Source organism: Barbus barbus (genome assembly GCF_936440315.1).
Source record: "Barbus barbus genome assembly, chromosome: 20".
Classification (NCBI taxonomy): Eukaryota; Metazoa; Chordata; class Actinopteri; order Cypriniformes; family Cyprinidae; genus Barbus; species Barbus barbus.
Genome location: NC_136748.1, coordinates 13,653,969 through 13,677,151, shown reverse-complemented (window position 1 = coordinate 13,677,151; position 23,183 = coordinate 13,653,969). Strand labels below are relative to the sequence as shown.

Here is a 23,183-nt window from a genome sequence, read left to right as displayed (position 1 = left end):
GTTTGTTCAAGAATGTGGTAGAAGTGATAATGAAGCATTAAATGAACTAAATACCAAAATGTATGCAAAATGTAAGAATAAAAATAAATATATGGTAATTACAATATAATAACTGTGAACAGCAAAAAGAGATCAACTGAAATTTAGTTTTAAAAAAGTGAAAATAAGTTATTGTAAAAGAAACAGTCTAAGCATTTTATTTCATAAAAACGTTTGGAAACCCCTTGATTTGACTATTCTGACAAATTTATTCCCGTTTGTATCCTTGCAAATAAAGTGTAAAAACAACAATATTTCTAGGGTTTAGCTAAAATTGTGGTTGAAGTGCTAGTGATGCATTAAATTAACTAAATAATACAAATATTTAAGTAAAATATAAAAATAAACACATAGTAATTAAAATAGAAAAAAAAAAAGAGGATAGCTGACATTTAATTAAAGTGAAAACAAGATGATTTAAAACTCATAAACGAACAGAGTACGTTTTTAAGGTCAAAGGGTTCTATTTAATAAAAAAAAAGTTGAAAAGAAAAAAAATAACAACACTGAAAGAGTTTCCCAAACAGGGTTCAATCGACAAGAAGTTGAGATTGTGGAAGAAGTGTTAATGATGTATTAAGTTAACTAAATAAAAATATTTAAAATTATGTCAATTGTAAAAATAAATAAAGATATATAAGAGTAACACTATATTTTACAGTGTCCCTGCCACAAATTACACATACAAACTGTTGTAATAACAGTAATTTATGCCTACTTACATGCAACTAACCCTAACCCTACACTGTCAGAAAAAGGGTCTGCTGATGCAAAGCTGTCACTGGGACGATAATGTACAATTCAAATCATACCATTTAGGTACTAATTTGTACGCTCTAGGTTGAAATCTGTACCTTTAAGGTACTAAAATGCAAGGGTAAGTAAGGTACAAAGTTGTACCTTTTGAAAGGGTACCATCCCAGTGACAGCTTTTGTAACTTTTTTCTGAGTGTATCTTTAAAATCTAAATTAATAAAAACACTGAACAAGGACACCTTAAAATAAACTGTAACCACAAGCGCTTAACTGAAATTAAGTGAACATGCAAAGATTACATAAAATTAATTAGGTAAAAATAAATAAATAAATAAAATAAGTGAAAAGAAAATATTTAAGGTCATAGGGGTTTACTTGACTTCGGGGGAAAAAAGAAAGAAAAGAAGCAGTACTACTTTGGAAACTCCTTGCTTTAAGGTACTAACAATTGTTTTGTACAAGTGACTTTTGGCATGACTGTAAAACGTATTCCCATTTGTACCCTTGCAAATAATAAGTGTATTTTTAAAGTGTTTGAACTGAGGAAACACCCCTAAACGGGCTATAAATATCCCTAAACAGTGCTGTATGAATCAGAGGCATACGGCTCTTTTCGTCTTCTCTTCTGACCGTGTATTGTGCATAAAGGCAAACGCTCCTTGTGTGTGGGTGTGTGAGCGTCTGCATCTGCCTTTACACAATAAGAGTTATTAGGTTGCAAGCCTAGTTCAAACAAAGACTCTTCTGAAGTACCTAAAAACATCTGAGTATACACATTCAAAGGCCACCGCAATGGATCAGGCAGGCCTTTTCTTAAGAACCGCACATAGAGTAATATGAGCTCTGTCCCCAAAAATGTCTCAGTCCACTCCCTAGTTCACTATGTGATGAATCAATAGATTATGAACACATATTGGGACACTTGCAAGGACCTTAGACTAAACACTGGATGATGTTCTGCGAAACGGTTGTATGGCCACTCATTAAAACGAATGCTGGCAAAATTGCTACATACCATAACATCCTTCTAGTATAATTTATTTTGTTTATCATGCATCTTCATTGAAGCTGTTAAGAAAAGTGCAGTAGTGTCATGAAATATGCATAGCCTATCTGTCAATTTGAACTGGTTTGTGTTGCATTGTTGGGAATTTTAAGAGAGCACGTTTTATTACACTGGATTGGTGTTGACAGTTAGACCAAGAAGTAACTGACACCCTAGGCAGTGCACTACTAAACTAAGGAGCTCTTTCTAAGCCAGCATGCTTACTCATAACTCATGCAGCAACTAAACTCAACTCATTTTCAATAGAGTTTGCTGTTAGCATGTTGCTAAGCTAATATTGTAACACTAAACACAAAAATACTAAATAAATACTAATAAAAAGCTGTTACTGGGGCAGTACCCTTTCAAAAGGGTGCATATTAGTACCTTAAAGGTACAAACTAGTGCCTACATTGTACATATTAGTACCAAATAGTACAAATAGTACCTTTTTTATTATAAAATGTTATTTTTAACCATTTTAAAGCTTGTAAGTATTAAATGAGATATAAGCATTTTAATAATCAACATTTCTCTTGTCTCAATGTATTGCAGTGCATTCTGGGATTACTTTCACCATGGGATGTTGCTAGAGAATGACTAAAATGAGGTGGCATAATTAAGCTTCCTACCTTTGAGATTAGCTTACACATTGAGAGAATTGGAGCTTAAATAGGTTTTACTAGATTTTGAAACATAACATAGAACAATAACCTGGACGTCTTGATGGAAAAAATGGCCAAGTGTCCCTTTTAGTCCGGCATGTACAATGGACAGGACTCCCCTCAGTATCACAGATTTGCTAAACAGCTGACGGTCATGGGCTAAAGGCATGGTGCTGGCTGCATCTGCGTGTGTGAGCTTTTTTTCTCCTTCCAGTCTCAGCTGTCATGTCTATTTACCCCCTAAATCATGACAAGCATGTGAGAGGATCTTTACAGCTATTCTTTCAATAATAAACACTTGGTTTTTTTTGTTTGTTTTTTTGTTTTGTCCTCATATGCAGCCATCAAAGAACTTTAGTTAGCATTTTAAAAATACACGATTCAATTTATACATTATTCTTTTTTATCAATCAAATTTGTTCTTTTTTTTGCATGATTAAATGTACACAAAGAGTCACGGCCAAGAAAGCAGGTATTTCTTTATCTGACTCTAACACCATCAAGTAATAAATCTCCACCTGGAAAAAAGAAATTAATAAAACCTAATTACATGCCAACTATTTTTCCACCTCTCTTACCTCCTTCCTAAAATTTCCTGTTTGGAATCACATGAAAGTTGGAAAAAGAATCTCCTTTTTTCCATTCAGGTTTGGGGGGGTCAAGGGCAGGTGGCACAGTGGCACACAGCTGCATCCAAGAGTTGTTTTCCACCTCTGCTTTACTAGAAAAACAGCCCTATTCCATCTCCGTCTCAGCTCGGAGATCTGACCCGGATTGATGCATCGCTTACGTAGCGGCGGAGATCTTTTGGACAAACACAGGACGTGAGATCTGCCATGGTAACTTCAGTTTGATTATAGACTTGATGACATTTTAAGGGCCGGTTTTGTTTTTGCTGAGCTGTTTTTTGTTATCGCTATTAATATGATATGAAAGAAGCAGCATCAACCGGAAAAAAAAATAAAAAAGGACAGTTATGCTCTCTTGACCCATCATCCTACATTGACCCTCCATTATCTGCTTTTATCTCTGCTTAAGTCCAGCTCATCTCAGGGTATTGTCATTCTCAAGTGTTTAAGATACTCTTCCCAACCCAAATGTACAAAGCAGATGTGAGTGCCATAAGCTCCAGACTCTCTCCCTTCCATCTCTGTGGCTGATGTCTTCTGGATGAGTTAGGTATTAAATATGAGAATGTTAACAGCTGGTTGTTCATCCTTACTTGAGTGCATTAACCTCTTTAGCTGTTTTTTGATTCCGGGAGAAGGGACCCTGGAAGCACCCGGGCTTTGGCAGGGAGACAGGATGCTAAAGTCCAGAGGCAAGAGAACGACAGCGCCGGGGAAGGTAAACACGTGCGAACCCGGAGGAGGTGATCGACTTGGGCAGCAGTCACCTGCTTGCTCGCTTGCACAAGAAAAAGCAAAGGTCGGGTTTGTCCAGGCAGAAAAACACTGCACTTTCTTCTGCTTATTTGGCTAGCGGGGTGGCAAAGCCACTTTTGGAAGGGTTCCAGGGACAAACATGGATAAGACACACACATACACACACACACGCGTGCGGAGGATGGGTGATATCATGCCTGCTGTGGCCGGCCGAATCAGGGCTCCGCTGGAGCACTGATGGGTAATGAGGAAGAAAGAGCACATCTGCACAGGGATGCCGTGCCCTTGGAGCTTTTAGTGTATTACCACACCATAAAGACACTGCGCATGTACACTCTCGCATGAGAATCACCGTGGCGGAGGATGACAGATGATCATTATGGTTATGGACTGTACATTTGTGATATGCTTCATTTATGATGGCATATCTGGTTTGGGTTTTCTGTTAGCCATAAAAAAACACTGTAATCATTGCATTTGTGTTGGTTTTTATGATGCAGATTACAAAAACTACCTTATAGCTTCAGAAGACTTATATACTGCACATGTCTTATGGACCACTTTTATTACACTTTTTGGGGTGTTTTCTTTGCCTATTTTAGAATTCGACAGACATGGTCACTATGACCTGTTGCTGTATGGAAAGATCTGCATAATGATTATATATGTAAAAAAAATATTTTAATGTTCCACAGGGGAAGAAAATACAGCATATGGGTGGACCACATGAAAACACAACAAGACTGTAAGTAAATTATGAGCAAATTTTAAGTTTTAAGTGAACTCTTCCTCTACGCCATGCCCTGGACTACGTCATACCCTCACTGTTGTCTCGTTATTTGTTTAAGACAAAGCTAAACTGTGCCCTGGAAATAGGAATTATATGAAAGATCCCATCAACATCACAATAACTCATGCTCTAGGCTGAATAAATAAAGACAAATATGCAAACTGTAGTGGTTCACACAGACGTCAAGCTCCTAATGCCACTGAGGAAAAAAAAAAATCTTTTGAATCGCCACAGAACAACTCAGCAAAAACACCTGCCAGTCTCAATGTCCTCGGCTTCAAGACCGGGGTTAAAAAGCATGGTCTCTTTGAACTTGTTCCTCCTGAGTAAATATTGTCTTATCAACGTGTCCCTAATGGACTATCCCCTGTCTTCCAGTGAGGTAGTTGTAAAGAAAACAGGGCTTGAACAGAAAGCTCCTTTGTATAAATTTTTCTTTATCTATTGTCTCTATATTGCACGTATTGTTGTTTGTGGTTAAGGTCTGTCTATTGAATACGACTTGGCAGGTGGTCATGTTTGCCAACATAAGAAAAGTGAGCTTCTGTCTTAAGTATGTCAACAACCTGAGAATTTTATGTGAACAGACAGGGGGAGGGGAACAGAGAGAAAGAGAGAGAGAGAGAGAGAGAGAGAGAGAGAGAGAGAGTGAGAGAGTTATACAGGCCAGTAACATGCAGGTCTTTTTTTGCTTGAATTTTTATGTCATGCCTATGAAGAATAATGTTTTACATTTCTAGATTGACAAGCAATGATACTTTGATTATTTATTTATTTAATTATTAATGAATCGATAGTGCTTACAGTTAAAAAAAACTTCATTTGACTTTTAAAACTTCATTTGACTTTTTATATTTATTTATTTGATAATGATAATGTTTATTCAAAGTGTAATATTTTGTCACTTATACCATGATGGTTACACCACTTGACATTTTTAAAATCATTAAATACATTTTATTATTAAATATATAACTGCATGACTCCAACATATGTGCTAAGATTACATTCGTAATAGCTTGGCACTTGCATTGTGAACTAGAATTTTAAATGATTCCTCCTTTCATCACCTCGGACATCTTTTTTTGTCATTGACCCTTACTTGTAGAGGGACATCACGCTATTCTCTTTAAAACATCACTTTTCCCTGTCACTGTACAGACAATGAACACAAGCTCACAGGGTCGAATCACACCAGGGCCATTTCACACGGCAACCCAGAGAGAAATTAATTAGTGAAGAGACGTTTACATGACACAATGCCCGCGTGTGACATCCCCGCCACCTTCAACTGAAGCCAGCGGAACCCATAGAGACCCCATCCACGCTCCCTCTATCTCTCTCCCTCTGCCCCGCTGAGAGACACAGCAAACTCGGCCCTTTTCTTTCCACTTTTGCTTTTTAGCACAGACAAGAAAGCACTTTCACAAACGTGGTTCACAATGGAAAAAAAAAAAAATATATATATATATATTTGGCCAGGAAAACCACATGACTGCAGCTGTCTCGACCCAACTGGCTTTTGATCAATGCGGTCCTCCGCATCAAGTTTGTCTGTTGTAGACAAGAATGCCTCCAAATTGTTTTCCCCCTCAATGGCTGGAATTAATACAGCAATATAAAGAGCTTATGATAAGTGTCTATCTGTCTCCAGCACTTGCACACAGAGGAAGGCTCGCACGCTTCGCCTTAATTTGTGTTAATTCATTTGGTCACAGACTGAAATGTGTAAAACGTTGATCCTATGAAGAGGGAAATTACAAAAAGAAAACGCTACGAATGGAAGCACAATGAAGAACCATACGACTAAAGTCAAGGGTGGGTTTGCCTGAATGCGGCAACATGTCTAAGTGGATGTAATTCCATGGTGATTATAATAAGCGGGTTAAGATAAACCCGGAGGACGTTAGCATAATGCACATGTGTCTATTTGTCATGTTTTCCCTTGTACTCTTTGTATTCACAAACTTTAGCAGCACTCTCTTACTTATCAAAAGAATGGCCAAATACGTATTATCCTCGTGATAATTTGCAGAAAAAAACAGTAAGGATGATGGACGGAGAAAAAATAATATGTCTTTGACATTTTTGTCCCAGAACATCCTCCGCCAATGACCTTCTGTACAAGACACGGTGAAAAGAAATGCTTCTCAAAAGATGAGCTGGCCGTGGAGGAAGAGGAGAGAGGAGGAAACAGAGACTTTTTCACCTCTTGCATGTCACTGGTTTCCTCATTGGAGAGGCCGGCTCCTCACCAGCTGTCATCCTGTAGGAGAGCAGAGAGTCCGGAACACCTCCTTCATAGCTCAGCAGACTCTGCAAGATAAGACACACACACACAGACACACACACACACACAGACACACACACACACACACACACACACACACACACAGACACACACACACACACACACACGCACAATGCACGCTCAAATATGAGAAGGTCTTTGTTTCAAAATCTATAAATCAAGTTCTTTTGAACTTTCTACTCATCAAAGAATCCAAAAAACAAAAATAAATATTAAACAGAAAAACTATTTTCAACATTAATATTTGAAATTGGAAGAAATATTTCTTGTGCACCAAATCAGTATTTAGAGTACGACTGCTGAAAATTCAGCTTTGCCATTACAGAAATTAATTACATTTTAAAATATATTAAAATAGAAAATAGTTATTTTTAGACTATAATAATATTTAAAAGTATTGCTGTTTTACTGTATTTTTGATAGCCTTGGTGAGCATAAGAAACTCACCATGAGCATAAAAAGATAAAAAATACATTTACAATAAATAAATTACAACAAAAAAAATTTAAACAGTATATTTAATAAAACAAAAACAAACAAAAAGAATCATATATCATATTAAATACATGATATGCCAATCATTATTGTGAGAAAATTAAATACATTGTCGTTTTATTTCCATATACTGGGTGTAGTATTTTTAATCATTGGTTTACGGTAATAATGATGCCACTAACCTGACTAACTTACAAATAATTATTTAATCTTAAAAAGTGCTGTTTCAGTTTGTGACTTTATAAACCCAGCATTGTTTCCACATGGAAAAGGATGTGCCACTTTTTTCAATCCAATCGATTCCTGTCCTACATTTCCCCCCAATGAACTTTGAAATATAGAAGAACCTTTTTGTCTAAATGGTTCCATAAAGAACATTTAACATCTGAATAACCTTTCTGTTTCACAAAAAGTTCTTTGTGGAACCAAAAATGGTTCTTCTATGGCATCGCTGTGAAGAACCTTTTAAGCACCTTTATTTATAAGAGATAAAATAACCTGAAAAACAGAAAACACACTCCTTAATTTGGTTCCAGAAAAAAAATAATTGAGAATTAACATTACTTGAGCAAAATGCATTGTGTGAACTGTCTGAGTGTTCCCTCTCTCAAGAGATAGACCGACAGAGACAGAAGAGATTAATAGTGTGAAGAAAATGAGAATGAGAGAGTGAGAGAGTGTAACTGCACTAATCTGTGCAAAATGCTCTTGAGAATGTGGAGCTCGAGGGAAGAAGTCTCAAAACACAAACTGAGACATATGGCAGCCATCATCTTGATTAAACTCTGGCAGCACTTGCCGTAGGATTACAGTGAAACCCTCACAAGACAACTTAATGAAGTGAGAGACATGCATCAGGATCCATCACCCTTCTCCTGTGAAAATGTGTCACTGCTGTTTAGCATGGAGTAATTTAATAATGGATAGTTGAAGGGAACGTATTTGCTGAGTAATGTGCAGTCCATCAATTTTCAGCAGCCATTAATCCAGTCTTCAGTGTTACACGATACTTCATGTATGATATCATATATGCTCATTTGGTGCTTAAGAAACTTTTCTTATTATCACATTTGAAAATGATCATACTGCTTAATGAAGGAAACTGTAATACAGTGTCTTTTTTAGGATTCTTTGATAAAAAAAAGAGCATAAAATAAAATATTTTGTATAATCATAAAAGTCCTGGTTACACTATTTTAAGGTATCCTTGTTACAGTGTAATTATACATTTAAGTACTGAGTAATATTAATTAACTACATGTACTATATGGTTAGGGTTACTTGCACGTAATTATGCACAATTAATTTTTATTATAATAGTAAGTACTTGTAACATGTATAACAAGGACACCTTAAAATAAAGTGTTACCAAAGTCATTAATGTCATTTTTGATCAATTTAATAAGTCCTTACGGAACATAAATAAATAAATATTATCTCAAACATTTGACCCATTGTGTAGATTCAATTTTGTCTTATATTTGTATGGTTATGTTGTTTCCTATATTTTTGCAACATAAGTATTTTATCAAAATAAACTATGACAAATAAGGTTTCGGGGCATTCCTGTAGCTGAAATAATAGCAGTTGGTAGTGCTTGCAACAAGAATCGTGGGTTTAATTCCCGGGGAATATATGAACTGATCAAATATGTACATCAAATGCAATGTATATCGCTTTGGATAAAAGCCTTTGCAGTTATGCTCTTACAACAGGAGTCTATGGATAAAGAAATAACAACAAATTCCCTACAGACTTGAATTGACAGACACTGCTGAACTAATACATTAAGAAATGCCTGTTTTTAGCTTTTCTGTATCATTTAGATGATTTGGATATTTACAATATGAAGCCAAACAAAGGTCGAAGGTCTGTTTCATTTTCTTTATGTAAAATAGGTCTCAGTCAGTAAAGATGACCGTTTGTTGTGTCCATCTTGCTGAAGGGAAAAGCAGTCTCCTCTGTGTGAATGTTAAGGAGCAGATGCCCACCTGGCCCACAGAGAAGCCTTTTGGACCAGGAGACACCCATATGTTAGAGGAGATGATTCCTGCCGAGGATCACATACTTTACTGCCACAAATCTTACTGCGAAAAGAGAGAGATAATAGAGAAAAACAAATTTATGATACACTCATTCTGTACTGTATTTTCTGAGAATGCATGTTCACTGTTAACCAATAGAATAACAATAAGGGAAAACAAATAAAAATAAACAAACAAACAGGAAGCATCCAAGCGATGTGAAAGTCATTTTGTTAATAGGCTACAGGATTTTATCCAGGACAGAAGGACAGTTATTTAATCTAACAAGACATTAATAGGTCACAATTTGTTTATACAGCGCAAAAAGGAGTTGTTTTCTAACAACAGTGTTCTTGACGTCTTAAAAAATGCTGTGGAGACAACATTTTCGCCTGAGGCAAGATTTTAGAGGAGAAATTGCTGTAGTCTTCAAAACACCATTGTTTGCTCTTGTCTACCATCAGCAATGATCTTAACTTTGACTTACAATTAAAGACATAATGACAGACTTTATGAAAATAAAGGTATAAAGTGGGACAGATTCTATTTATATCAGCACACTGGCTTGTAGTGTGGCATCAGCTGAGCAAACAAAACTCAATTCATCTCAACTGGAAATGTAGATCTCTCTGTTTTCTTTGTTGCCAATGATATTCTGAGCAGTTCATCTCACACGTACATGTGCATCATGCTTCAAACAACACTGGCATAAAATCAGACCCAGTGGGGAAACTTTCTTAGAACACTATTTTAACCTCAAAGAGGATAAATGAATGTAGTCAGGATCCAAAATTAGCTTTTGGTCACTCCTTCCAATAGCAGGTGGATTAGAGTATTTACTGGCCATAAATATTTCTTAAGGGCAGAATACACTACATGACTTTTGCCCAGATTTCTGGACAAGTCTGGGACAAGTCGACGCTTGCTAAAAATCATAGCCAGTTTTCAGATTTTGGGCACTTTGAGATTTCAAAGAAATGATGGTTAGTCTTCGATTTTTTTTTTTAGCTTCAGACTAATCCAAATCAATTCAGTCAGAGGATATCAGGCATGTTTGATATTTTGAGCTGATTTTAGAACACACATTGTTTTGATTTGTCATCCTAGCAATGAGGCACATGTTTCTGCGTGAGTTTGTGGTGTTCGGAACAACTTGAAATTCTGGTAGTGTGTGATCCTTAGTCGTTTAGTTTATGATGCCCAGTTTTGCTCTGTAACCATTTACAAAGTTGGCATATGTATGATGCCTAGTGTTGTAAAATCTGTTCAGATTTTCTGTTCTGTCATGTAGTGTATTCCAGCTTTTACTCGCTACTGAATAGATAAATAAACAAACAAACACTTTTTTTTTTTGTATATTAGTGCTAGAAATCCATCATGATTCCATTTCTCACACTGGTTTAATAGTAAACAGAAGTTGCAACAGATGTTTTATTTTCTAAACATTTGGTCTTTGATTCAAATTTTTCCAAAAGAGAGAGAAAATAAATAAATAAAAAGTATATTTTAATTTAATTTAATTTTATTTTATTATTAAATAATTAATGTAATAATAATAATAATTATTATTATTTTTCTTTGGATAAATGTGGTATAAATTAAAAAAAAAATACGGAATTTAAAAGTAAACTTGGACAAACAACAAAATACAGGCTCATTTATTTATGTTAAAGGTGCGACATTATGTTAATGCTTGTGTGATTAAACATGTTAAAGATTTTAATTTAGTTACTGCACTTCAGATGCACTTCAGGTAAACACTGGCACAAACCTTGTCTGCTAAATCAAAGGGTTTGAAGAGTAACATATTAACCCTGTCCCTGCATCGGATCCCCCAGTTTTTCCATATGAATATGAAAGGCTTATGTCTGCTCCATGACTCTAATTCCCTCTGTCTGTTTGACTGATCCCTAGAGACAAGTTGTTGACCTGTGGTAACATTGGGATACACGGCCACTAAGCCACGTGGCTCCAGCAGTCTTTCCATACACACTGGATGATGAGAGACGGGGAAGGCAAAGAGAGAGAGAGAAGAGGTTGGGGATAAAGAGGAAGAGAGTGATATCGTTTTATAAGCAAGTTACCATGAAAAATTTGTTAGCAAAATATTTGCACAGGAGTGTGCTCTGGGCTGGGTAGATAACCTATCTGTGTTTGACTTTAGCTTCCCATGCTCTAAATACTCATCTTCTGCCTGTTTGGCTTATTGATTAGTTTGGCAAGAAACTAGGCCTCTCTAGCAGTGACCAAGGTCAAATGACACACACATTTAACTCGCTGATGCTCAAACTTCTGTTCTCACACACATACACATACACACTCACACTAACCTACATATACATGCATACGAGCAGCATTTATGCTAATGACTCAAAAATAGCTATTCTAAAGCAACGTTATCTAGATTTATCAACTTGATGTCTCCAACTTTGAATCGAATATCTTTCAAACTACCCGACCCCGCCCAATCCGATGGCCTCCCTTTTCTCAAGCCATGCAGACTAATGCGATGTGCAATTAAAAAAGATCGTTTGAATCTTTCTGCCGGCGGTGGCTTCGGTTCATCGTGATGTCCCGCACCCAGAGTGCACCGCGTGGGTAAAGAAAAACAACAGCACTAACTTCGACCTCAAACTTCCTTCTGATCGCTCTTGGGTGGCAGGAGAGGGAAGTTAGGGTTGACGCGTTAGCCGGGACACGCACCGTTCACGCAGTTAGCTGGCTATTCTTTAATTAGTCCTCGTGGAGAATGCGGGCAGAAGGCACTTATTCCTCCCCCTGATCGATGGTATTGAAATCTGAAGGTTATTTCGGGGGCGTCGGGCCTCAGATTGTCGATGTCATTCCCATCACATGTGTATTGCCCTTAAGCCTTGTTCTGAACTGGAAGCGTTAGCGGGCAACAATGGGAAAAAAATGTCCTTAATTCTAAGCACTTTGATTAACCTCTGCCAACAAGGACTTGTCCGAACTGACTTGACGCACACATGTGATGCCCTATTATTAGCCCGTATCGAGCCACAGCACACTCCCAACCCCTCAACCGGTGCACCCTCCCATCAACTACCCCCCAACCTCTAAGTTTGTCCTTATGTAGATGTATACATATCTGCCTACTTGCAGTTGGGGAGCGGGCACATGACCTCCCATTGTGAGGAATACTTGGCACGTGGCCCCGCTCCTCAGTTAGAAGCATTGTTCTGTTGCAGAGGAGAGTGACACTGCTGGAGAAGATACTCACTGACATTTTCGACTTTTTAACCACCATCAGCCCATTAATCAATGGCTGCATCTGTTTCGGAGGGAACGGGAGCAAGGGAGAAAGACAGAGGGCGAGAGAAAGAAAGGGAAATGGGGAGAGTGAGAGAGAGATGCCCGTGTAAATACACTAGCGTTAATCCGGCCAGACAAACGTGTGGAGGAGCCGAGAGAGACAGAGGGTTTGACTTTGACTTGCGCTGAGAGGGGGCTTGTGTCAGTTCCACCTTTGCTTTATCTCATCAGCTCAGTATTAGCACATTGCATTTGCCACTCAAGTGTTTAGCATATATGTAAATTTTATAGCCCTCGACATGTTTGTCCCTGCTGACAGCCATGAAAATGTTTGCCAATGAGTTTGTGTGTCTCTCTGTGTGTGTGTTGAATGTTCACTTTTTGGGGAAGTGCATCTGAATGATGCTCTGCAAGGTGTGAATGTGCGTGCGCGTGCGTGTGTGTCCGCTCTTGGGTGTTAGTTTCCGTATGCGCTCTGATGATAAGCGAATGAGAGCTCCCTACAATAGAACACTTGAGTATCCGAAGAAAAGAGAATTGTGTTGGACACAAGATGGCATGAACAAAAATCTGAAGACACCTTCTTTTGCTTTGAAAGGAATCTGCATTCATTCAAAGGCTTCTTTCTTCTTTAGGTACAATGGTTTGAAATTTCCTGAGCAAGTAGGCCTCTTCTTTACCCTTCAGTTGTAGAAGCAAGAGTGTTTTGTAGGTGCGAGGCATAGGTGACCTTTCTTTGATAGTCGCTGTGATATACGATGGGCCTAAAAGAATAGTCTGTCCCATGCTTTGCATTCAGCTGGCATGAGGGCTTTTTTTTCCTGCTGCAAAAGCCACCTCGTAATGTTTTCTAATTCTGTACTATTTTAAGAGCATTACAGCATTCTATTTTAACAACGTCTGAAGATCGCATCACACATTCTCTATGTTAATGACCTTCAGTAAAGGGCCCCAGGAAACATACAACGTTCTTATAAAACCATGTTCATAGAAGATTTGTTAGATACTGTATACTTAGCATTATTAATATAGAAATAATGCAATTTGATGTGACTGTAACTAACTGTAAAATATTGCCATGTTTTTAAATAACTTTTTAAAATAATTTGGTCTCCAGAACTCTTTTTAACCGTTCATATAATATGTTTTTCAATTTAAAGCATAATTTTACATTTGGCAATAAAAGTAGTCCTGCACTTAATATTTTGTAGCAAACACAGTCTTTGATCAAAATAGCTTGCATTTGTACTAGAGGTAAAATGTATATGATGGATACAGTGATATGACTGTTTTGGTTATCTGTCATATCAATCAGCGAGTCTTGTTTTCTGACTGCTGTGCGTGTGAATCGATAATGAACATTACAGAGTGTGATACATCATGTACAGCAGTTGTGATTGTGTAAATACATTTAGACTAACTGTCTCTGGCATTAAGTAGTCTGTGTAAACATGGTTTAAGCAAAATTCAGAATTAAATTAAATAGTTATAAATAGTTCTACATCACAGGAAGTTGAATTATAATTGGAATGACAGGAAGAGGAAACAGGTCTGTTTTTCCTTCCATCCATCCATCTAGTTCTCCATTTTTCTTAGTACTTTTACCTTATTCTCGCTGAGCCATTTAGTCATTATGTCTCTAGAAAAAAAAAAAAGATAGCAGTAGATGACAGGAGTCGATCACTTTATGGCTCATATATGGTGGAAATAGGCACATCAAGGTCTCGGGAGATGGACTTAAAGCCTTGAGATTGTCCATGCTTGACAATCCTCTCTTAAACCTCCCCAGATAACGGTAGCTTATACAATGTATAAGCTGATTTGTGACTGCGTGTTTTGAGTTTGAGCTCCATCAAGTTGATTCTTTATCGTCTATTTTCTATCTTAAAAACTATTTTATACACTATCATTTTCATTTCTATAACATGTGAATATATCCCCTATAGCATTCTAAAACAAAACCAATCAGAGCGCCTTGTTATCACTAGTTTTATTTTGATTTCTCGAGTCTGCTATTAGCTTATAGCCCGTTAGCATCGGCAGCGTGGCTGCCGCTAATCTCGCTTAGATTGATAATACTCTATTCACACACATTACCTTTGTTTAACTGTTACTTGCTTAAATGGCGGATTTGTGTCTACCTTTGAGTGCAGGTGAGGACACATTCGAGCTGCATTCGGTGCAGCTGGAGCTGGAGGCCGTGGAGAAGCAGATCCGCGACCTGGTGGAGAAGCAGGCCCAGCTGAGAGAGCGGAGAGCTGCGTTGGAAACATCCCGGGCTGACGCTCACAAGTCCGGGGTAAGTATACAGCACGCTGCTAACACTCCCACCACCTCTACTCCGTGTGTTTCTCTGCACAGACCCTGTGCACCAAGGACGCGATCTTCCCAGATGTCTTTCTCTCCGGCGCCGGGACGCCACGGACCCTGGGTGCACCAGCAGCGGAAGAAGCTAGCCAGGCCCCGGGCAACGACCTCTCCGCCTCCGGTCTTCGAGATCTCCACCCGGAACCGCTTCGCTCCCCTCCGCATGACAGAACGCAACGCTGTGATCGTCGGAGACTCCATCGTCCGGCACGTCCGTGCTACGTTAGTTGAAGATAAAGTGCACATTCACTGTTTCCCCGGTGCTCGTGTTCTCGATGTTTCTGCGCAGATACCCACGATCCTGAAGGGCGACGAGAGCATCGGTGCTGTCGTGCTGCACGCGGGGGTTAACGAAACCAAGCTGCGGCAGACGGAGACACTGAAGAGGGACTTCAGGAGCCTGATCGAGACGGTACGCAGCACATCACCCGCGACGACGATCATCGTGTCAGAACCGCTTCCCACGTATCGACGAGGACATGAAAGGTTCAGTAGACTTTTTGCTTTAAACGAATGGTTATTGTCATGGTGTAAAGAACAGAAACTGCTCTTTGTTAATAATTGGAATATTTGGTAACACTTTATAATAACGTCCAGTTATAAGTCATTTATAAGTGATTAGTTAATGATTAACTAATCATTTACAAAACATTCATAAGCGATTAATAAGTGATATGCTAACAATTTGTGTATGTTTTGTTAATTCATTTAAAAGTCATTTACAAGTAATTAGCTAATGATGAACTAATCATTTACAAAACATGACTATGCATTCATAGATGATTAATAATTGATATGTTAATATTTATATCTATGTTTTGTAGAATAAGTTTTGAATCATTTACAAGTGATTAGATGATGATGAACTAATCATTTACAAAACATAACTATACATTCACAAATTATTAAGTAATATGCTAACGATTTATAAATCTGTCATAAGTTATCTTTATAAATAGCATCATGAAATAATTAAACACATCCTTAATGGTTAATAGTTACTAGTTAATATATTATTAATCACTTATAAATCATTGAAATGTCAACATTGTACTATTATCTCAATAAACATTATAAATCATTTACAAAGCTTTCTGCATCCCCTAATCTAAAGTATAAACTACTCATCAGTTGTAGATGTTTTACAAACCTTCCAGGTTACAGGTTGTTTGTGAATATATATATATATTTACGCACACACGACTGGAAACCATAAAGTTTGTAAAACATTTACAACTGATGAGTAGTTTACACTTTAGATTAGGGGATGCAGAAAGCTTTGTAAATGATTTATAATGTTTATTGAGATAATAGTACAATGTTGACATTTCAATGATCTATAAGTGATTAATAATATATTAACTATTAACTATTAACCATTAAGGATCTGTTTGATTATTTCATGATGCTATATTTAAAGATAACTTATGACAGATTTATAAATTGTTAGCATATACTTAATCATTTGTGAATGTATAGTTATGTTTTGTAAATGATTAGTTCATCATCATCTAATCACTTGTAAATGATTCAAAACTTATTCTACAAAACATAGATAAAAATATTAACATATCAATTATTAATCATCTATGAATGCATAGTCATGTTTTGTAAATGATTAGTTCATCATTAGCTAATTACTTGTAAATGACTTTTAAATGAATTAACAAAACATACACAAATTGTTAGCATATCACTTATTAATCGCTTATGAATGTTTTGTAAACGATTAGTTAATCATTAACTAATCACTTATAAATTACTTATAACTGGACGTTATTATAAAGTGTTACCGAATATTTTCTGGGACCGTCCTAGGCTTTTCCGTGCTGATGGCCTGCACCCCAGCAGAGTCGGAGTGGAACTCCTGTCGGACAACATCTCCAGGACACTATGCTCCATATGACTAGTAAGCCAATTCTCAAATAACTACTATGATGACTTTTGTTCTACCCACTTAAAAGATAGAAGTACTTGCGTTGTCCAATCTATACAGACTGTGTCTGTTCCCTGAATAGCGAGGTCAAAATATAAATTTAATGCAGGATCTGGAAAAAATCTGATCGTGATTAAACCAGAAAAACAAACAAAAAAATCTAAATAATCAAAATAAATGAACAAAAACCATTTTTAAAGCTTGGGCTCCTAAATGATGACAGATAATAATTTTGATGTACTCTGCCTGACTGAAACCTGGCTTAAACCAAATGAATATTTTGGTCTAAATGAGTCTACACCACCAAGCTACTGTTATAAACATGAGCCCCGTCAGACTGGTCATGGCAGCGGTGTTGCAACAATATATAGTGATATTCTCAATGTTACTCAGAAAACAGGATACAGGAGGTTTAACTCATTCAAAATACTTCTGCTTAATGTTACACTGTTAGATATGCAAAATAAATCTCTCCTGTCTCTTGCTCTGGCTACTGGTTATAGACCGCCAGGGCCATATACAGATTTCCTAAAAAAAATTTGCAGATTTCCTCTCAGATCTATTGGTTAATGTTGATAAAGTGCTAATTGTCGGAGATTTTAACATTCACGTTGATAATACAAATGATGCGTTAGGATTTGCGTTTACTCACCTAATAAACTCTTTTGGAGTCAAGCAAAACGTCACCGGGCCCACTCATCGTTTAAATCATACGCTAGATTTAATTATATCGCATGGAATTGATCTTACCGATATAGATATCGTACCTCAAAGTGATGATATTACTGATCATTTCCTTGTATTGTGCATGCTGCGTATTACTGATATTAGTTATATGGCTCCGTGTTATTGTCCGGGCAGAACTATTGTTCCAGCCACCAAAGACAGATTCACAAATAACCTGCCTGATTTATCTCAACTGCTCTGTATACCCATAAATGCACATGAACTAGATGATGACTAGCAACATGGGCACTATCTTCTCTAATACATTAGAAGCTGTTGCCCTCAAATTGAAAAGGTTAGAGAAAAACGTACGGCGCCATGGCACAAAAGCTATACCCATTCTCTCAAGAAAGAAATTCGTAATCTTGAGCGCAAATGGAGAAAAACTAACTTGGAATTTTTAGAATTGTGTGGAAAAACAGTATGTCCAGCTATAGACAGGCTCTAAAAGCTGCCAGGGCAGAACATATCCGCAAACCCATAGATAATAACCAAAACAATCCAAGGTTCTTATTTAGCACAGTGACTAGATTAACAAATAAAAAGACGCCACCCGATCTAAATATTCCCTCACAATTTAATAGTAATGACTTTATGAATTTCTTTACTGATAAAATAGATAACATCAGAAATACAATATCAAATGTAGATTCTACTGTGTCTAGTATTTCAGCTTCATTCATCGCACCGAAAGAAAAACTGCAGTGCTTTACAACTATAGGACAGGAAGAGCTAAATAAACTTATCAGTGCATCTAAACCAACAACGTATTTATTAGATTCTGTACTCACCAAACTACTGAAAGAGTTGTTACCTGTAGCAGAAGAACCGCTTCTCAATATTATTAACTCATCGTTATCTTTAGGTCACGTCCCAAAACCATTCAAGCTGGCGGTTATTAAGCCTCTTATTAAGAAACCACAACTATATTCTAATGAACTGGCAAATTACAGACCCATTTCAAATCTTCCGTTTATGTCTAAAATTTTAGAAAAAGTTGTGTCTGCTCAATTGTGTTCCTACTTGCAAAAAAATGATCTCTATGAAGAATTTCAGTCAGGTTTCAGGCCTCACCATAGCACAGAAACTGCACTTGTTAAAATTACAAATGACTTGCTTCTTGCTTCAGACCAAGGCTGCATCTCATTGCTAGTATTACTTTATCTTGGTGCTGCATTCGACACTTTAGACCATGACACACTCATAGATCGATTACAAAACTATACTGGTATTCAAGGGCAGGCTTTAAGATGGTTTAGATGCTACCTGTCCGCTCGCTACCACTTTGTTCATTTAAATGGGGATTCATCTCAATTATCACCAGTAAAGTATGGAGTACCACAAGGATCTGTCCTAGGTCCTCTGCTATTTTCAATATACATGTTGCCCCTTGGTAATATTATTAGAAAATATGGGATTAGTTTTCATTGTTATGCTGATGATACTCAACTATATATCTCAACAAGACCAGATGAAACTTCTCAACTATCTAAGCTAATAGATCGTGTAAAAAATGTAAAAGATTGGATGACCAATAATTTCCTCCTATTAAATTCAGATAAGACAGAGATATTACTTATTGGACCAAAGAACAGTACACAGAATCTCTTGGATTACAATTTGCAACTAGACGGATGTACTGCTACGTCCTCTAAAGTCAAAAATCTGGGTGTTATATTAGACAGCAACTTGTCCTTTGAAAATCATATTTCCCATGTTACAAAAACAGCATTCTTCCAACTTAGAAACATTGCCAAGCTTCAAAACATGCTACCTGTTCCTGATGCAGAAAAGCTAGTTCATGCATTCATGACCTCTAGACTGGACTATTGTAATGCATTGCTAGGTGGTTGTCCTGCATCTTCAATAAACAAGCTACATAGTCCAAAATGCAGCGGCTAGAGTTCTTACCAGGTCAAGAAAATATGATCATATTACCCCAATTTTACAGTCTCTGCACTGGCTACCTATTAAGTTCCGTATCGTTTACAAAATATTATTACTTGCCTATAAGGCCCTAAATGGTTTAGCTCCTGCGTACCTAACTCGTCTTCTACCACGCTACAATCCAACCCGCTCCCTAAGATCGCAAAACTCTGGACTTTTGGTAGTACCTAGGATAGCAAAGTCCACTAAAGGAGGTAGAGCTTTTTCACATTTGGCTCCCAAACTCTGGAATAGCCTTCCTGATAACGTTCGGGGTTCAGACACACTCTCTCTGTTTAAATCTAGATTAAAGACACATCTCTTTAGCCAAGCATTCACATAATGCATTTTATAATCTTGTACTGCAGTTATATCTGATCAAATTTACATTATTATTATTCTGTAGCTTGGGTTGAACAAATAATTTTTGCTTAGATGGAACAGCAGATACGTTAATTATGTCTCTATTTGTTTCTCTGTTTCTCTGTTTCTGTAACTAGGAATTACAGCAGCTTCAGTCTGGATCCAACCCTTAAATGATCTGAGATGACCGAATACCTGAGAAAAGATAACGCCAACCCCTCAGAGGACCTCAGAGGATGCCAATGCTTAGACAACATACAGAATTACCAAATTTTGCCATAAGTTAAATATATTAAGGTTCTGCAATATGTAAATATATTGTGGAAAATGTATTTCCTGTAGAGCTGCTTTGCAATGATTTGTATCGTGAAAAGCACTATACAAATAAATGTTGTATATTTTTCTATATTCAGACTAGCTGGATGAGTGATTTTTTTTATGTAGGCAACTGATTTCTTCCTGGCTTTTTAAGCATACCAAGGAAAATTCTATGTAGATTAACTTTTAATTTGAACCATTTTCCTTGGAGAAATGTTATATTATCTGAAAAGTGCACATATACAAATTAACTTTGAACCCTTCAATGTATTGAACAAAGTTGAAAGAAATTGAGAGAAATGAGAGAAATGTTTCAAAACTCATGTACAAGACCATTTTGTATGTGACATTCCACATTTACAAGCTGCTAAAGAGCCTGCTTATTAACAACATGCCTGGGATTTGGTACCTTCACAGAAAGGTAGGCTACTAAACGGGTCTCAAGAATACAACACTGTTAGTAGTGTCCTTGTGAAAATCTGCACCAAAAAAAGCACCTTTTCAGTTGCAAAGTCTCTATGTAACGCGTCTGTGGTTGTAGACATAAAGGCGCACGACGAATGTATAAACAAAAAGAGTAATCTTTAATAAGCAGCATCAACACACATTAGACATTAATATACTCAAGATCGGACAACAATACAGGCAGAACTGAGGACTTATAAAGGGAGCGATCAAACCAGGAAACAAGATAATTAATACAACACAGGTGATGATAATGATTGATTAACTAAACTGGGACAGGAAATACCAAATAAGGGCAAAACTGAACAGAAGCAGAAACCAAACCGTGACAGATATCGCCCCCCTCCCGGAAGGTGCGTCCCGCACCGTAACAGTAACATCGGGGAGGGAGGGCGGGCGCCCTGGAGGCTGGAGCTGGACCCGGACAGGGAGGAGACAAGGGAAGCCTCCAGGGCGGACCAGAAGACTCGGGAGGCCATGGCGGATCTGGAGACTCGGGAGGCCATGGCGGATCTGGAGACTCGGGAGGCCATGGCAGGACTGGAGATTCGGGAGGCCATGGCCGACCGGAAGACTTGGGAGGCCATGGCGGATCTGGGTCCTCGGGCGACCATGGCGGATCAGGGTCCTCGGGCGACCATGGCGGATCTGGATCCTCGGGCGGCCATGGCGGGTCGGGGTCCTCGGGCGGCCTTGGCGGATCGGGGTCCTCGGGCGGCCTTGGCGGATCGGGGTCCTCGGGCGGCCTTGGCGGATCGGGGTCCTTGGGCGGCCTTGGCGGATCGGGGTCCTTGGGCGGCCTTGGCGGATCGGGGTGCTCCGTGGCCTTGGCCCTTGGCCTGGCCACACAGACTGAGACTATATGGGCCCCCCCAAAATTTCTTTGGGAAAGTTCCCCTCTGGGGGCCACATTGGAGGAGCGGACTCTTGGGGGCGCTCTGGAGGAGCGGACTCTTGGGGGCGCTCTGGAGGAGCGGGCGCTTGGGGTTGCTCTGGAGGAGCGGACGCTTGGGGGCGCTCTGGAGGAGCGGACTCTTGGGGGCGCTCTGGAGGAGCGGACTCTTGGGGGCGCTCTGGAGGAGCGGGCGCTTGGGGTTGCTCTGGAGGAGCGGACGCTTGGGGGCGCTCTGGAGGAGCGGACTCTTGGGGGCGCTCTGGAGGAGCGGACTCTTGGGGGCGCTCTGGAGGAGCGGGCACTTGAGGGCGCTCTGGAGGAGCGGGCACTTGAGGGCGCTCTGGAGGCGCGGAGCTGGACGGAACCAGCGGAGACGAAGGAGAGCTGGACGGGACCAGCGTAGATGCAGGAGGGCGCTCTTGCAGCGCGGACACTTGAGGGGACGCTCTTGCAGCGCGGACACTTGAGGGCGCACGGGAGGCGCGAAGCTGGATAGAACCAGCGGAGACGAAGGAGGGCTGGATGGGACCAGCGGAGACGCAGGAGGGCGCTCTTGCAGCGCAGACATTTGAGGGCGCTCTTGCAGCGCGGACACTTGAGGGTGCACGGGAGGCACGAAGCTGGATAGTACCAGCGGAGACGAAGGAGAGCTGGACGGGACCAGCGGAGAAGCAGGAGGGCGCTCTTGCAGCGCGGACACTTGAGGGCGCACGGGAGGCGCGAAGCTGGATAGAACCAGCGGAGACGAAGGAGGGCTGGATGGGACCAGCGGAGACGCAGGAGGGCGCTCTTGCAGCGCAGACATTTGAGGGCGCTCTTGCAGCGCGGATACTTGAGGGCGCTCTTGCAGCGCGGATTCAAAGGGGCGCTCTTGTAGCGCGGACATTAGAGGGCGCTCTTGCAGCGCGGACATTAGAGGGCGCTCTTGCAGCGCGGACGTCAGAGGGCGCTCTTGCAGCGCGGACGTCAGAGGGCGCTCTTGCAGCGCGGACGTCAGAGGGCGCGCTTGCCGCGCGGACATTAGAGGGCGCTCTTGCAGCGCGGACATTAGAGGGCGCACGGGAGGTGCGGGGCTGGACGGGACCAGCGGGAAATCAGGTGGGCTGGACGGGGCCAGCGGGAACTCAGGTGGGCTGGACGGGGCCAGCGGGAACTCAGGTGGGCTGGACGGGGCCAGCGGGAACTCAGGTGGGCTGGACGGGACCAGCGGGAACTCAGGTGGGCTGGACGGGACCAGCGGGAACTCAGGTGGGCTGGACGGGACCAGCGGGAACTCAGGTGGGCTGGACGGGACCAGCGGGAACTCAGGACGGCTGGACGGGACCATCATCGCCGTGAACGGCGTAACGTTCATCGCCTGTTGCGGCGGTTTCCACATCGCCGCGGGCGGAACATTCTTCGCCG

At 39.7% G+C, this 23,183-nt stretch overlaps 1 protein-coding gene across 1 annotated transcript; it reads left to right on the top strand.

Moving 5' to 3' along the window:
- Positions 1–13,229: 13,229 nt before the first annotated feature.
- Positions 13,230–20,514, top strand: LOC306886097 (uncharacterized protein). The gene is made up of 4 exons (XM_079442978.1): positions 13,230–13,418; positions 14,937–15,636; positions 16,969–17,059; positions 20,239–20,514. The coding sequence occupies exons 2-3, from the start codon at positions 15,176–15,178 to the stop codon at positions 17,054–17,056; spliced, it is 549 nt and encodes a 182-aa protein (XP_079299104.1). The 5' UTR covers positions 13,230–13,418; positions 14,937–15,175; the 3' UTR covers positions 17,057–17,059; positions 20,239–20,514.
- Positions 20,515–23,183: the final 2,669 nt, after the last annotated feature.

What these genes read in the sequence shown, in the direction of transcription:
- LOC306886097 (XM_079442978.1), top strand. Translation starts at nt 15,176, where the DNA reads ATGTCTTTCTCTCCGGCGCCGGGACGCCACGGACCCTGGGTGCACCAG. An exon ending in TATCGACGAGGACATGAAAG is followed by an intron (nt 15,637 to 16,968) that starts GTTCAGTAGACT and finishes GGACCGTCCTAG; the next exon opens with GCTTTTCCGTGCTGATGGCC.